At 44.3% G+C, this 12706-nt stretch overlaps 1 protein-coding gene across 9 annotated transcripts in view; it reads right to left on the bottom strand.

Moving 5' to 3' along the window:
- Positions 1 to 12706, bottom strand: part of LOC119970506 (multiple C2 and transmembrane domain-containing protein 1-like) — an 891726-nt gene that overhangs the window by 498396 nt on the left and 380624 nt on the right. For all 9 annotated transcript variants that reach the window (XM_038805255.1, XM_038805256.1, XM_038805254.1 and 6 more), the window contains one exon: positions 6668 to 6798. In XM_038805255.1, the coding sequence (XP_038661183.1) occupies positions 6668 to 6798 (131 nt within the window). The remainder of the gene's footprint in view (positions 1 to 6667; positions 6799 to 12706) is intronic.

The following is a 12706-nucleotide window of genomic DNA, read 5'->3' as shown; positions in this document are numbered from 1 at the left end:
TGTGACCCGTCACCAGCTGTGTTTAGGGCAATCTAGCTTTGCAGAGGGTGCTGTAAACAGGCCTCAGCCCCATTACTGGAATCTGCAAAAACTGAACACCTGTTTTAAATGTGGGTTTAGGACACTTCTTTTAAACAGCAATATGGCGGGAAGTGCACTTCAGGCTTGTAATGTGCCTGCATTTCCTGCCTGCCATATTGGAGGCTAAGGAGGTTATAGATTGCCTGTAAAACACTCATGATTTATGAGTTTTTACCAAAATCGTTCCATCTGGTAGTTTATTGTACATTTTTATCACAGTTATCCACATTCTACTAAGGCTGTTTTATATAGAGCAATCACAAACTTTAGTCACCTCAGTCAGGTCCCAAATTACATTTTGTGATTCACACATCAACTTGTGTCAGCAGACCCATGAAAACCACCATTCAGTTCAAATAGATGACTGAAGTTTGACTAAAGTTCAAGCTACTTTCATACTTGGACTTCTCATCATGGCAATGTTTTGGAGAAATGGTGGAGTTTGCCACCTACTGGGCAAAATTGTGAAATCACCTGTTTGACTTCCAAACTTTGCATAAAGTGCACAATTTGAGAGAATCCATTCCTGGTATAGAATGCCCCTTGAAATGAAGGCAGAACAAAAAACAAAATCTCACATGGAGGTCAGCACACCTAATTTATGATGCTCCTGACTTTCTGGCAATCCTCTGAACATTTTCCCCCTCTAGAGCAAGGCACCTTCCATCGAGTTGAGCTTGACAAATCTAAACATAGAGTGGTCTCACCTACAATATATAGAACAGTAAATCTGGAGTTCATGAGGAACACGAAAGGTAAGTTCAGAGGTGGGCAGATCATAACGATACTGATAAAATACAGAAAGATGAGAAAAATTGAGACGGAAAGGGAGTGGGTGAAAGCAGGAGGGCAAAGAGGCATGATCAGAAACAAATGGATAGTGAGCCAAAGACGGAGATTCAGGAGAGGTGACCAAAAGCTTGATTAAAGAGCTGGGTGCTACCAAAACAGAGGTTAGAGGAGAGGCAGAATTAAATTAGGGAGGGATTACCAGAGTTTATACCTTAAATAGCTGATGGATCGGAGGCCAGTCAGAGGAAAGAGAGATTTCTAGGGGAGCTTTGGTGAATGATCATTAGAAACCCGAGAGACATATAATAAATAAGAATACTTGTTCTCATCTTTCTCCATGGCCTCTCCCCTTCCTGCCTCAGTAAGCTCTTCCAGCGCTACAACCCTCCAAAAAGTCTGCTCGCCTTTGTTGTGGTGTGTTGTGCATCCCAGATTTCTGGTGATCCACCATTGATGGGCATGCCTCAATTGCTAAGGCCCATAAGCTCTCAAATTTTGTCTCTAAACCTTACCGTCTCTCTCGCTCTCGTTCCTTCTTTAAAACGCTCAGTAAAATCTATCTTTTTGGCAAAGCTTTTGGTCATCTGCTTTCATATCTTGATACCACTCCTGTGAAACACCTTGAGACTTATAGGGCGGGATTATCCGACCCACCGCCGGGTCGGAGAATCGCCCGGGTCCGGCGTCAATCCCTCCCCCCCCCCCCCCCGCTGTGTCCCGAATTCTCCGCCACCCGGGATTCGGCGGGGGCGGGAATCGTGGCGCGCTGGTTGGCGGGCCCCCCGCGGCGATTCTCCGGCTCGCAATGGGCCAAATCCCGTTGCTGACAAGCCTCTCCCGCCGGCGTGGATTAAACCACCAACCTTACCGGCGGGATTGGCGGCGCGGGCGGGTGCCAGGGTCCTGGGGGGGGGCACCTGGCGATCTGACCCCGGAGGGTGCCCCCACGGTGGCTTGGCCCACGATCGGGACCCACCGATCGGCGGGCAGGCCTGTGCCATAGGGGAACTCTTTTTCTTCCGCCTTAGCCTTGGTCTTCACCATGGCGGAGGGCCCCACCCCCTGCGCATGCGCCGGTATGACGTCAGCAGCCGCTGACGCTCCGGTGCATGCGCGGACTTACGCCGGCCGGCGAAGTCCTTTCGGCCCCGGTTGGCGTGGCGCCAAAGGCCGTTCACGCCAACCGGCGGAGCGGGAACCACTCCGGTGTGGGCCTAACCCCTCAATGTGAGGGCTTGGCCCCGAAAGGTGCGGAGACATCCGCACCTTTGGGGCGGCCCGACGCTGGAGTGGTTCATGCCACTCCAACACGCCTGGACCCCCCGCCCCGCCAGGTAGGGGAGAATCCCGGCCATTATGCCAGAAATACTAGATAAATGCAAACCTGCTGCTGATATGATGATCTGCCATGCTTTGATGCAGCACAAAATCATACAGACCCCAAAAGATTTTAAGTTTAATCCATCGTCCATGTTGAGTTAGCTGAACTCAATTTAGGGGGTAGTTGGGTCACAATACTAATGGAGGGCAAGTTAGCCACATCATCTCAACTGAAACTTCTATGGAATACCGTGGATCAGCTGTACACGGGCAAAAGAGCATAATAAGTAGGGACGAGGCTGTTCCATCATTCAATACAATCGAGTTGGAGGTGCTGCTGAAGAACAGGAAGGTTCTTACAGCATCCTTTCAAATATCCATATCTCAACTAACACCAAAAACATATTTTATTTGTCTACCTCATACGCTGCAGGAAAAGATGTTCCGAAGCGTGGTACATTGGTGAGACCATGCAGACACTGCGACAACAGATGAACAGACATCTTGCGACAATCACCAGGCAGGAATGTTCCCTTCCAGTCGAGGAACACTTCAGCAGTCAAGGGCATTCAGCCTCTGATGTTCAGGTAGGCGTTCACCAAAGAGGCCTTCAGGACGCACAACAACGCAGAATCGCCAAGCAGATACTGATAGCCAAGTTCCACACGCATGAGTATGGCCTCAACTGGAACCTTGGATTCATGTCTCACTACATTCACCCCCCACCATCTGGCCTGGGCTTGTGAAATCCTATCAACTGTCCTGGCTTGAGACAATTCACACCTTTTTAACCTGTGATTATCCCTCTCTCCAGTCGCACCGTCTGGACCTGTAAAGACTTAATTACCTGCAAAGACTCGCATTCAAAGTATCATCTTGCATCATTGACTTTGTCCATATATGTGTTTGTGTAACCCACCTTTTCACTCACCTGATGAAGGAGCTGCGCTCCGAAAGCTAGTGATTCCAAATAAACTTGTTGGACATAATCTGGAGTTGTAAGACTTCTTACTCTTTTATTTTTGTTTGTGTGATCTTGCAGTGTGAAAATTGTCTGTTATGTTTCCTATATTATAACAGTGACTTACACTTCATTGGCTGTGAAGCATTTTGGGATGTCTTGAGATCATGAAAGGTACAATGTAAATGCAAGTGTTTTCTTTGTGTTATTTTGGACACCAGAGCAACACGGTAAAATAAACAGGCCCGTGCCCCATATTCTTCAGTTTTCCATTTTGGTGTGCGACTGTGAATTGGAGGCTTGATAAGATTGATTTCTCATGTTTATTGTGGACCAATGCTGGAGATCGTTTAAGTCTTTGAAACATTTAGCTGCCACTTTGCGGTTTGAAAAATACTTTTGGAAAGAAGCCCAAATTGTGATCCGACTAAACATTAAAAAAGAAACTTTAGCAAGGGATTGGAAAAATGTATCAGCCATAGGCATCAGAAGACCGCAGCTTCCACTTTCCAAATATATATGTTCAGCAGAAATTAAGTTTGGATAGGGTGCCTCAGTTTAATCAAGATGGCAGAATCACAAACTGAAATTTTTTAACAGATAGCAGAATGAAAGGCATGATGGAACCATGATAAAGAACCGTATCTGTCGAGGGGAAAGAATGAAGTGTTACATGCCAGCTACAATAACAATTACTTCTCCAGCACAGACAAAAGTATCAAAAGCTGAACCAGGTATAAACAAAAATTCGCAAAGATCATGACAATGAATTTCCTTGGGTCACCATAACTTCAGCAGAAACTTCATTTACTCACTGAATGTCTGTCAAAGTTATGGCAATGGTCAAGAAGTCCCAAAGAGATTCAACCATATCCCTGTTTGCTAATTCATAAAAATACAATTTGCAAGACTGTAATGTAAATAGAGTTTACACAACATAAATTTAAGGATTGGGAAAATTAATGTGCCCAATTAGCAGCACATCTAATTAAAATTAATCCCATACATGAATTTATATTTATCCAAGGAAATATAGGATTGGTTAACAGGTATGATTTGTGTGGGAGGCTGTCCGAGAGGCAGACATAACTTTAAAAAGTCCAGCAATTTAAAGAATAAGACTGGGGGAGAGGAACAGATGTAGGAAATTAGCTGAATAACCACCTGATTAAAGATATGGATGAGTCAAGATAAAAAAATACTTTGTATTTGCCATTGCTGAGGAGGTCCTGAGGCACAGTGGGTAGAGTTCCTGATCCTGAGTGTAGCCACGTGGGGTGGCCACTGCCCAACACAAAATGGAAGATTGCAAGGAATGCAGGGAAAATGGACATGTTGTAAAGCAAGCAGCTTGCAAAGCGCTTGTATATTTGGACTGCTGCAGAAACCAGTTTTGACTGCTGCAGAAACCAGACAGCACTGTGAAAAGAAACCAGTTAACATACTAATGAGGCGATACCGGGCGATCTCCAGGTACAATGGAAACAAGTTAAACACAGATCGATACATTGAATGGAAGGCCAGACTTTTCGGCGCCAAAGAAGCCCAAAACAATAAGTCCCAAGAACCGCCCCAGTGACCGAGGAACTGCCCCATTATTGGGGGATTCAAACATATCGATTGGGAAGAGACCCAATCAATTCCAAGCAGGTAAGGGGCGCGGATCCCCTGGGACCTATAAAAGACAGGTCCCACACATGGTTCAGTCTTCTGATCCAGCCCTTCTCTCTCTTTGACCAATACTCCTCCGTGGACCAGCACCTCGACCAGCTTTTGCCAAGAAGATCTTGAACGAGAGGAGAGGGTTCGGACAGCAGCCGCCAACAGGTAAGTGTCTCACAATGATCGCTACCAGAGATAGGCACTCCTGACCCCTTTTAACTTATACCAACCTGAAGTCTGCAGACCAGAGCAGAGCAAGAGGCCTTGTTCCCTGACCTAGCAGTTCCTTCGAGATAAGTATTAGTTTATTTAGCGGTAGGAGTAAGTTTAATCTTTTTAGCGTGTGCATGGGTAGTTATTATAATTGTATTATAATAAACTCAGTTGTTTGGACTTACTAATTGGTGTATGGTTTTATTGCTTTGAACTTCACCTTGACATTGTGGCGGTGTCTTAACGACACCTGGCGACTCCAGAGCTAAGTAAAGAAACAGAGCCAAAATGAGTGTTAAGCACACTCACCCAGAACGACCAACATGAGCAGGAAGCTTCAAGTTCAAGTCCCATTCCAGGACTTGATGGCAAAGGAAGGTGTGTTCACAATGTAGTCACACAGGTTGAGTGTCAACTTATATGTGAAATCTTCCAACACACACCACACGAGGTAAAAGCGGGAGAGATTCCTGGCCAGCCAAGTGATGGAAAGGAAAGTCAAGCCTCTCCCATCACTATCCATAATTCATGACTAGAACATGCCTGAAAAAATATATGGTGCCACTGCAACTCAAACTCCCTTGGGGTGGGTCAGTTGGCCGGACAGCAGATTGTTTTCAATAGCATGGGATCATAAGATATAGGAGTAGAATCCAGAATGCTATGCCATTCAATCCTAGCTGATATGTTTCCAATTCTCCTGCCTTCTCCCCATAACCTCTGATCTTCATATTAATCAAGAAATTGCCTTATTGGTCATGAACACCATATTTGTGCTTGGGGTGCTGTTAGCTATAGTGTTACAGACCAAGAGCTGGATAGTGAAATCAGCCAGAATAGTTATTTCTTAGAACACATTAACTAGGAGCTGGAGAAGGCAATTTAGCCTCTCGAGCCCGCTCTACGCTTCAATACGATCATGGCTGATCTCATCTTGGCCTTAACTCCGTCATCCTGCCCGCTCTCCATAAACCTTCAACCTATTATCAAATAAAAATCTTTCTAACTCCTCCTTAAATTTACACACTGTCCCAGCATCCACCGCACTCAGGGGTAGCGAGTTCCACAGATTTACAACCCTTTGGGATAAGTAGTTTCTCCTCAACTTTATTTTAAATTGCTACCTCCTATCCTAAGACTATGACCTCTCATTCTAGAATGCCCCACAAGGGAGAAGCATGAGCTCCACATCTACTTTATCCATACCTTTTTAAATCATTTTGGATACATCAATTTGATTCCCCCTCATTCTTCGAAACTCTAGAGAGTATAGGCCTCTATTGTTCAATCCTCATTCTGGCTGAGGTGCACTGAAGACCTGAGTCCTTGTCCTACCCGTGATGCTGTTGGTCAGACCTGCCTTTGGGCAGAGAACTGAAGAACATGGCTTGATCAGCGGAATAGAGGAAGTGGAACTGTTGCTGAACATTAAAACCACAAAGATATACTTGCTTGACTAAATACAAATGTAAAGATGAAATCAGTTGAAATATTTAATTTTGCTTGACAAAGTGTTCTAGAGAGCTATCATGGTTAAGAGATGGATCCGAGGAATTCAATGAGCTGAAAGAAAGACATATTTTACCCACAGGAGATTGATATCCCGTGATTTAAGAGAGCCAAAATATCATTACAGACCTGCCAATGAAGTCATCCTTTTTCAAAGAGTCCTTGTCCCATACAGTGATGTCTATGATGTCATCCTTTTCCTCAGCAAGTAGGAAATCAAACTGTTCCCTCCACTGAGGATTCAGAGTTTTAAGAATAGCCTGAAAGATTCAACACCAATTACACTCAGATGTATCTGGTAGACAGCACCAAGATAAGCATTGCTAATTTCACTTCATACTACCAACATATATTAACACACAGGCCATTTTGGCTTCAACTGGTGGTGAACTGCTGTGAACCAAAGTAATCAACAGAACATTAAAACATAATTAGAAAAATAAAATGTTTACAATAAAAAATATTCCCTTATATATTTAGGAAGGATACTAAACTTGTCAGTTTTATCAATAAAACTGAAAATTAGCTTATTACAAACATGAAACAATTTTAATTGGTGTATGTAACCTGAACTAAAGAACAGAAAATCACATTTAAACAGTCAAAAAACAATTACTAGTTACAATGGTATACAACAGTCAGGTTTTAATCGTAAATTAGAAAACAGAATCTTCAAAAGTTAATATAACATGCTCATTACTGAGGAGGGGGGGGGGGGGGTTGCTTACTGGTATAGGGTGGATACATTGACTTGAGTAGGGTGATCATTGCTCGGCACAACATCAAGGGCTGAAGGGCCTGTTTTGTGCTGTACTGTTCTATGTTCTATATGAGGCGCCCAGAATCATAACCGGGTGAAGTAATTATTTTACTTAATATACTATGCAGCCCTTTAAAATTGTGAATTTCTGAATGTGGCCCTTGCACGGAAAAGTTTGCCCACCCCTGCTCTAAAAGATTAATTTCAGGAGACTCCTTGAAGGCCTCTAAATGGGCCACTTTTGTGATGTAACTGACCATTCGTGCGCTGATTATTTTTAAGGCTAGTGTAAAAGAGCACCAAAACTTCATTTGTGCTGAATATAATTTACACTTAAAATTGCTATTTAAAAAATTTGCACTGTTTTGGCAGATTTTGGGTGAATTGCAGCAAATAAACCCAGCGGAGCCTTTTCCAGTGTCCTTTTCATGCTGGCTACCTGTTAATTGGTCAGCCAGTATGAAATCACGTGCCACGGCTGATCACATCCAGAAGTATGTTTTGCACCCACTTTTTTAAAACAAATTGTACCATGGGCGCGATTCTCCAAAATGGAAACTAAGTGTTTGCGCCGTCGTGAACGCCGTGGCATTTCACGACGGCGTGAAACGGGTGCGGGGACAACCCTTTCTGGTCCCCATAGGGGACCAGCACGGCACTGGATTGGTTCACGCCGTCCCAGCCTCCCTTCCTGGCGCCAAATGAGCGCCACGCCAACCCACGCATGCACAGTTGGGCCGCGATTCTCCTGCCTGGTGCGAGGCTGGGAGAATCGCGCCCCATATCTTTTGCACTCTTTGAGAGGGCAGAGAAGTGTACTATTTTACTGGGCATGATTTAGTGGAAATGAAATAGAGCCCCGTTTTAGAAACTACCATGACCCCGCTATTAAATGGGACTCTGCTTAATTTTTGGGCTTTTGTGAGGAATGCCCTGCTGAGGCTGCACTTAGGCTCATTCACAATACTTGGCCTTGGGTAACTCCAGCACGAACCTATTAAGTGAGCTTAACTGCACACCTAATTATGCAAATTGGGATCCCACTCGAGTCGGGCGTGACGCGGCCATTAGATTGCACCCATTAACTCATCTGAAAATCGGCTCCTCTGAAATTACAGCTCTGAAATATCAGCCCACTTAATGTGCTCAAGTCTCTGAGGTGTGGCTTGAACCCAAACTATTCTATCCAGTGATACACAATCAATCATGGGCTAAAGGTCATAATTGGCCATCAGTAGTATATTACTTTCACATTAGCTATGAATAATGCTGGAAATAAATGAACAGAATGGGACAATCATGGGCGGGATTCTCTAATCCCGCGGCAGAGTATCCCCACCATTGTAAATGCCGTCACGTTTTACGACGGCGTGAACGGGCTGACCCGACGACTAATTCTGGTCCACAAAAGGGGCCAGCACGGCAGTGGAGAGGTTCACTCCGCTCCAGCTGCTGATCCTGGCATAAATTGGGCGCCGTAGGATCTGCACATGCGCAGTGGCACCGGCACCAACGCGCACATGCGCAGTGGCACCGGCACCAACGCGTGCATGCGTAGGGGCTTCCTTCAATGTGCCGGCCCCGACGCAACATGGCGCAAGGCTACAGGGGCCAGTGCGGAAGAAAGGAGGCTGCCAGCCAGAGAGGCCGGCCTGCCGATCGAACATTTGCATAGCCTGACAGCCAATAGGAATTGGTCATGTTCTCATCCAGTTTGTTGTGTGTTGGACATTAGGAGGCATTTAATTATGTACACAATCATTGGGAGCAGATGTTCACAGCTGAAATCATGCTGCCAACTAGCTGTAGATTTAAGAAGGCAATACCTTGCTCAGGGCAGTGAGAGTGATTGAGGTTTCAATTTCATTCAATAACCTTTCTGACAGCACACAAAAAAGGAGTTGTCGGCCACTATTTGGGGGAGAGGTAATCAATTCACTCTCATTTCAAACATAATCTCCATGTTGTCTTTTTATTTGTAGGGATGGGGCTAATTAATCAAGACACACATCTAGTGAAAATCTATATTACATTCTATTTAGTTGGTATATTTTATTTATTTATTGCCTCAAGTCTCACTCACCTATCATCCTTGTACTCACTGATCTACATTGGTACCCAGTTTTTAAAATTTCTCATCCTGGTTTTCGATTTCCTCACTCCTCACTATTACCTCTATTACCTCACTCCTCACTATCTCGCTCATCTCCTTCAACCCTGCCACTCTCTGAGATATCTGTGTGCCTCTAATTCTGACCTATTGAGCTTCCCAGATTTTAATCGATCCACCATTAATAGCCACACCTTAATTTACCTAGGCCCTAAGCTCCAGAGTATCCTCAGTGCACCTTCTGTGTCTCCACTCCATTTTCTTCCTTTAAGATTCCTTAAAACCTACCTCTTTGACCAAACTGTGATGTGACAAGTGTGAGGTTGTCCACTTAGGCAGAAAGCAGAATATTATTTCAATAGAAAGAGATTGCAGTATGCTGCAGTACAGAGGGATCTGGGAGTCTCTGTACATGACTCATCAAGGTTAGCCTCAAGGCACAACAAGTAATTATGAAGGTAAATGGAATATCGGCCTTTGTTGCATGAGATGAAGTATAAAAGTAGGGAAATCCTGCTGCATCTGTACAGGCCATTGGTGAGACTGCACCAGAAGTACTACATACAGTTTTGGGACAGGATTTTGCAGCCCTTCCTTCTGGTGGGATCTTCCAGTGCTGCTGAAATCCCCCCTCCGCCACAGGTTACTCGATGGTGGGATGCTGCTGGTGGCCAATGGTGAGCCACCACCTCCACGGGAAAGCACACAATGGGTGGGGGCGGGGGGCTGGAAAATTATAGTCTATCTTTGATTGACAAGGCAGCCAAGGTTCATTGGTGGCAGGCAGGAAAGTGGAGTTAAGACGACAGTCAGATCAGCCATGATCTTATTAAATGGCAGAGCAGGCTCGATGGGCCAAATGGCTTATTACTGCTCCTATTTTTAATGATATCATAGATATCATAGAATTTGCAGTGCAGAAGGAGGCCATTCGGCCCATCGAGTCTGCACCGGCTCTTGGAAAGAGCACCCTACCCAAGGTCAACACCTCCACCTTATCCCCATAACCCAGTAACCCCACCCAACACGAAGGGCAATTTTGGACACTAAGGGCAATTTATCATGGCCAAACCACCCAACATGCATATCTTTGGACTGTGGGATGAAACCGGAACACCCGGAGGAAACCCATGCACACACGGGGAGGATGTGCAGATTTCACACAGACAGTGACCCAAGCTGGAATCAAACCTGGGACCCTGGAGCTATGAAGCAATTGTGCTACCCAGAAGGCTACCGTGCTGCCCTTAAGCTTTTGGTTATCTGACCTAATTTTCCCTTGTGTAGTTTGGTGTCATTTCTCTTTTTAATGCTTTGTGAAGCGCTTTGGAAAGTTTTACTATATTAAAGGTTCTTTAATATAGTAAAAATATAGTATAGGCAGCACGATAGCATGGTGGTTAGCATCAATGCTTCACAGCTCCAGGGTCCCAGGTTCGATTCCCGGCTGGGTCACTGTCTGTGCGGAGTCTGCATGTCCTCCCCGTGTGTGCGTGGGTTTCCTCCGGGTGCTCCGGTTTCCTCCCACAGTCCAAAGATGTGCGGGTTAGGTGGATTGGCCATGCTAAATTGCCCGTAGTGTCCTAAAAAAAAAAGTAAGGGGGGGTGGGGGGGGTTGTTGGGTTACAGGTATAGGGTGGATATGTGGGTTTGAGTAGGGTGATCATTGCTCGGCACAACATCGAGGGCCGAAGGGCCTGTTCTGTGCTGTACTGTTCTATGTTCTATGTTCTATATAAATAAACGTTGTTGTTATTTTGGCTGCTAATGTATTTTTAGGCTTATTCCCTAATTTTCTTTTTAGGAATGAACAATAAAATTCTCCCATTTTATTTCCCTTGACTCAAATGTAAGCCTTTCTCTTAATCATAGATTACTAGCAGGCCAAGAGACAGTCTCATACTGGGGAGCTTATTATTTGTAAATGAATGCATTTCATTTACTGGGCGGGTCAACTGAAAAAGACATATCTGGAACTGATTATAAAGCAGGATGCTCAAATGATTTTAATTTTGTCATAAACTCTGAGGGAAAATGGATAGTTTTTTAAAAATATCCCTCCTTCTCTTCTTAAAGTGGAGACTCATGGTGAGTTATGGTTTCATACATCCTGTAACGTCCCATCGAAATAGTTATCCTCCTTACAGTGTGGACTGTGCCTGGTAGTAAACTATTTGACTGTTGGGTCACTGTTCAGCCCCCCAAACTTTACTCTATGCCTATATATGCACCATCCAACATGAAAAAATTATCATGTTGGAAACTTAGCTGATGTTGTTCTCCCTATTGATTAAGTAATATCACGGTTTTCACAAGTTAGGCCTGCACAGGATAGAAATTAATTGTGATTGTACACCAGTTGATGAGAATTTATCAAATGATTAATCAGATGCGCAGATAAGTAAAAGTAGTGTGTAACTTTGATAATAGTCCCACATATGTTTGAGATTTCCTGTATGCTTGTTCATGTTTGAGATATCCTCTAAAATAAGACCATAAGAAATAGAAGCAGAATTAGGCCATTCGGCCCATCAGATCTGCTCTGCCATTTAAGCAATATGCATTGTTCACTTCAGGAGGTGGGGGAGGGGGGGGGGGGAGGAGGGAGTGCAGAGCTTTATTCCACTTTGTATCTTTATTCCTTGTGGTGACAGGTTTATGACAGGCATTGGGGGAACAACTGATCTTCTACACATATACCTTCAAAGGTCACTAAATAGGCCAGTGAAGAGAATACTCATGGAGCCTCTTGGATTTTTATGATGCATGTGAAAATGTAAGCAATTATCATACTTAATATTTCTTTTCAGTAATGTTATTAAAAATCCTGGGTTAAATTGCATATAAGCACTATGACTGTTAGAGTTGTGATTAAGGTGTCATAAAAGTGAGGAAATCATTGATTCAGGTGAGGTATTCTGTTAATAGATCTTGAGAAACTAAATTGGACTAGCCATATTAATACTACCTGCTATCAGAGCAGGTCAAAGGCTAGGAATCCTACAGATTTCTTTACAGATTAAAAAAAATCATTTATGGGTGGGCATCGCTGTTTAGGACAGCATTTATTGCCCATCCCTAGTTGCCCTTCAGCAGGTAGTGATGAGCAGCCTTCTTGAACCACTGCAATCCCAGAGGTGTAGGTAAACCCATAATGCTGTTAGGGAGGGAGTTCCAGGATTTTGCCCCAACGACAGTGAAGGAACGGCGATATCTTTCCAAGTTAGGGTGGTGAGTAATTGGAGGGGGCCTCCAGGTGGTGGGGTTCCCAGTTAGCTGCTGCTCTTGTCCTTCTAGA

This window comes from Scyliorhinus canicula, chromosome 8 (genome assembly GCF_902713615.1).
Source record: "Scyliorhinus canicula chromosome 8, sScyCan1.1, whole genome shotgun sequence".
Taxonomy (NCBI): Eukaryota; Metazoa; Chordata; class Chondrichthyes; order Carcharhiniformes; family Scyliorhinidae; genus Scyliorhinus; species Scyliorhinus canicula.
This window is presented reverse-complemented; position numbering and strand designations above follow the sequence as displayed.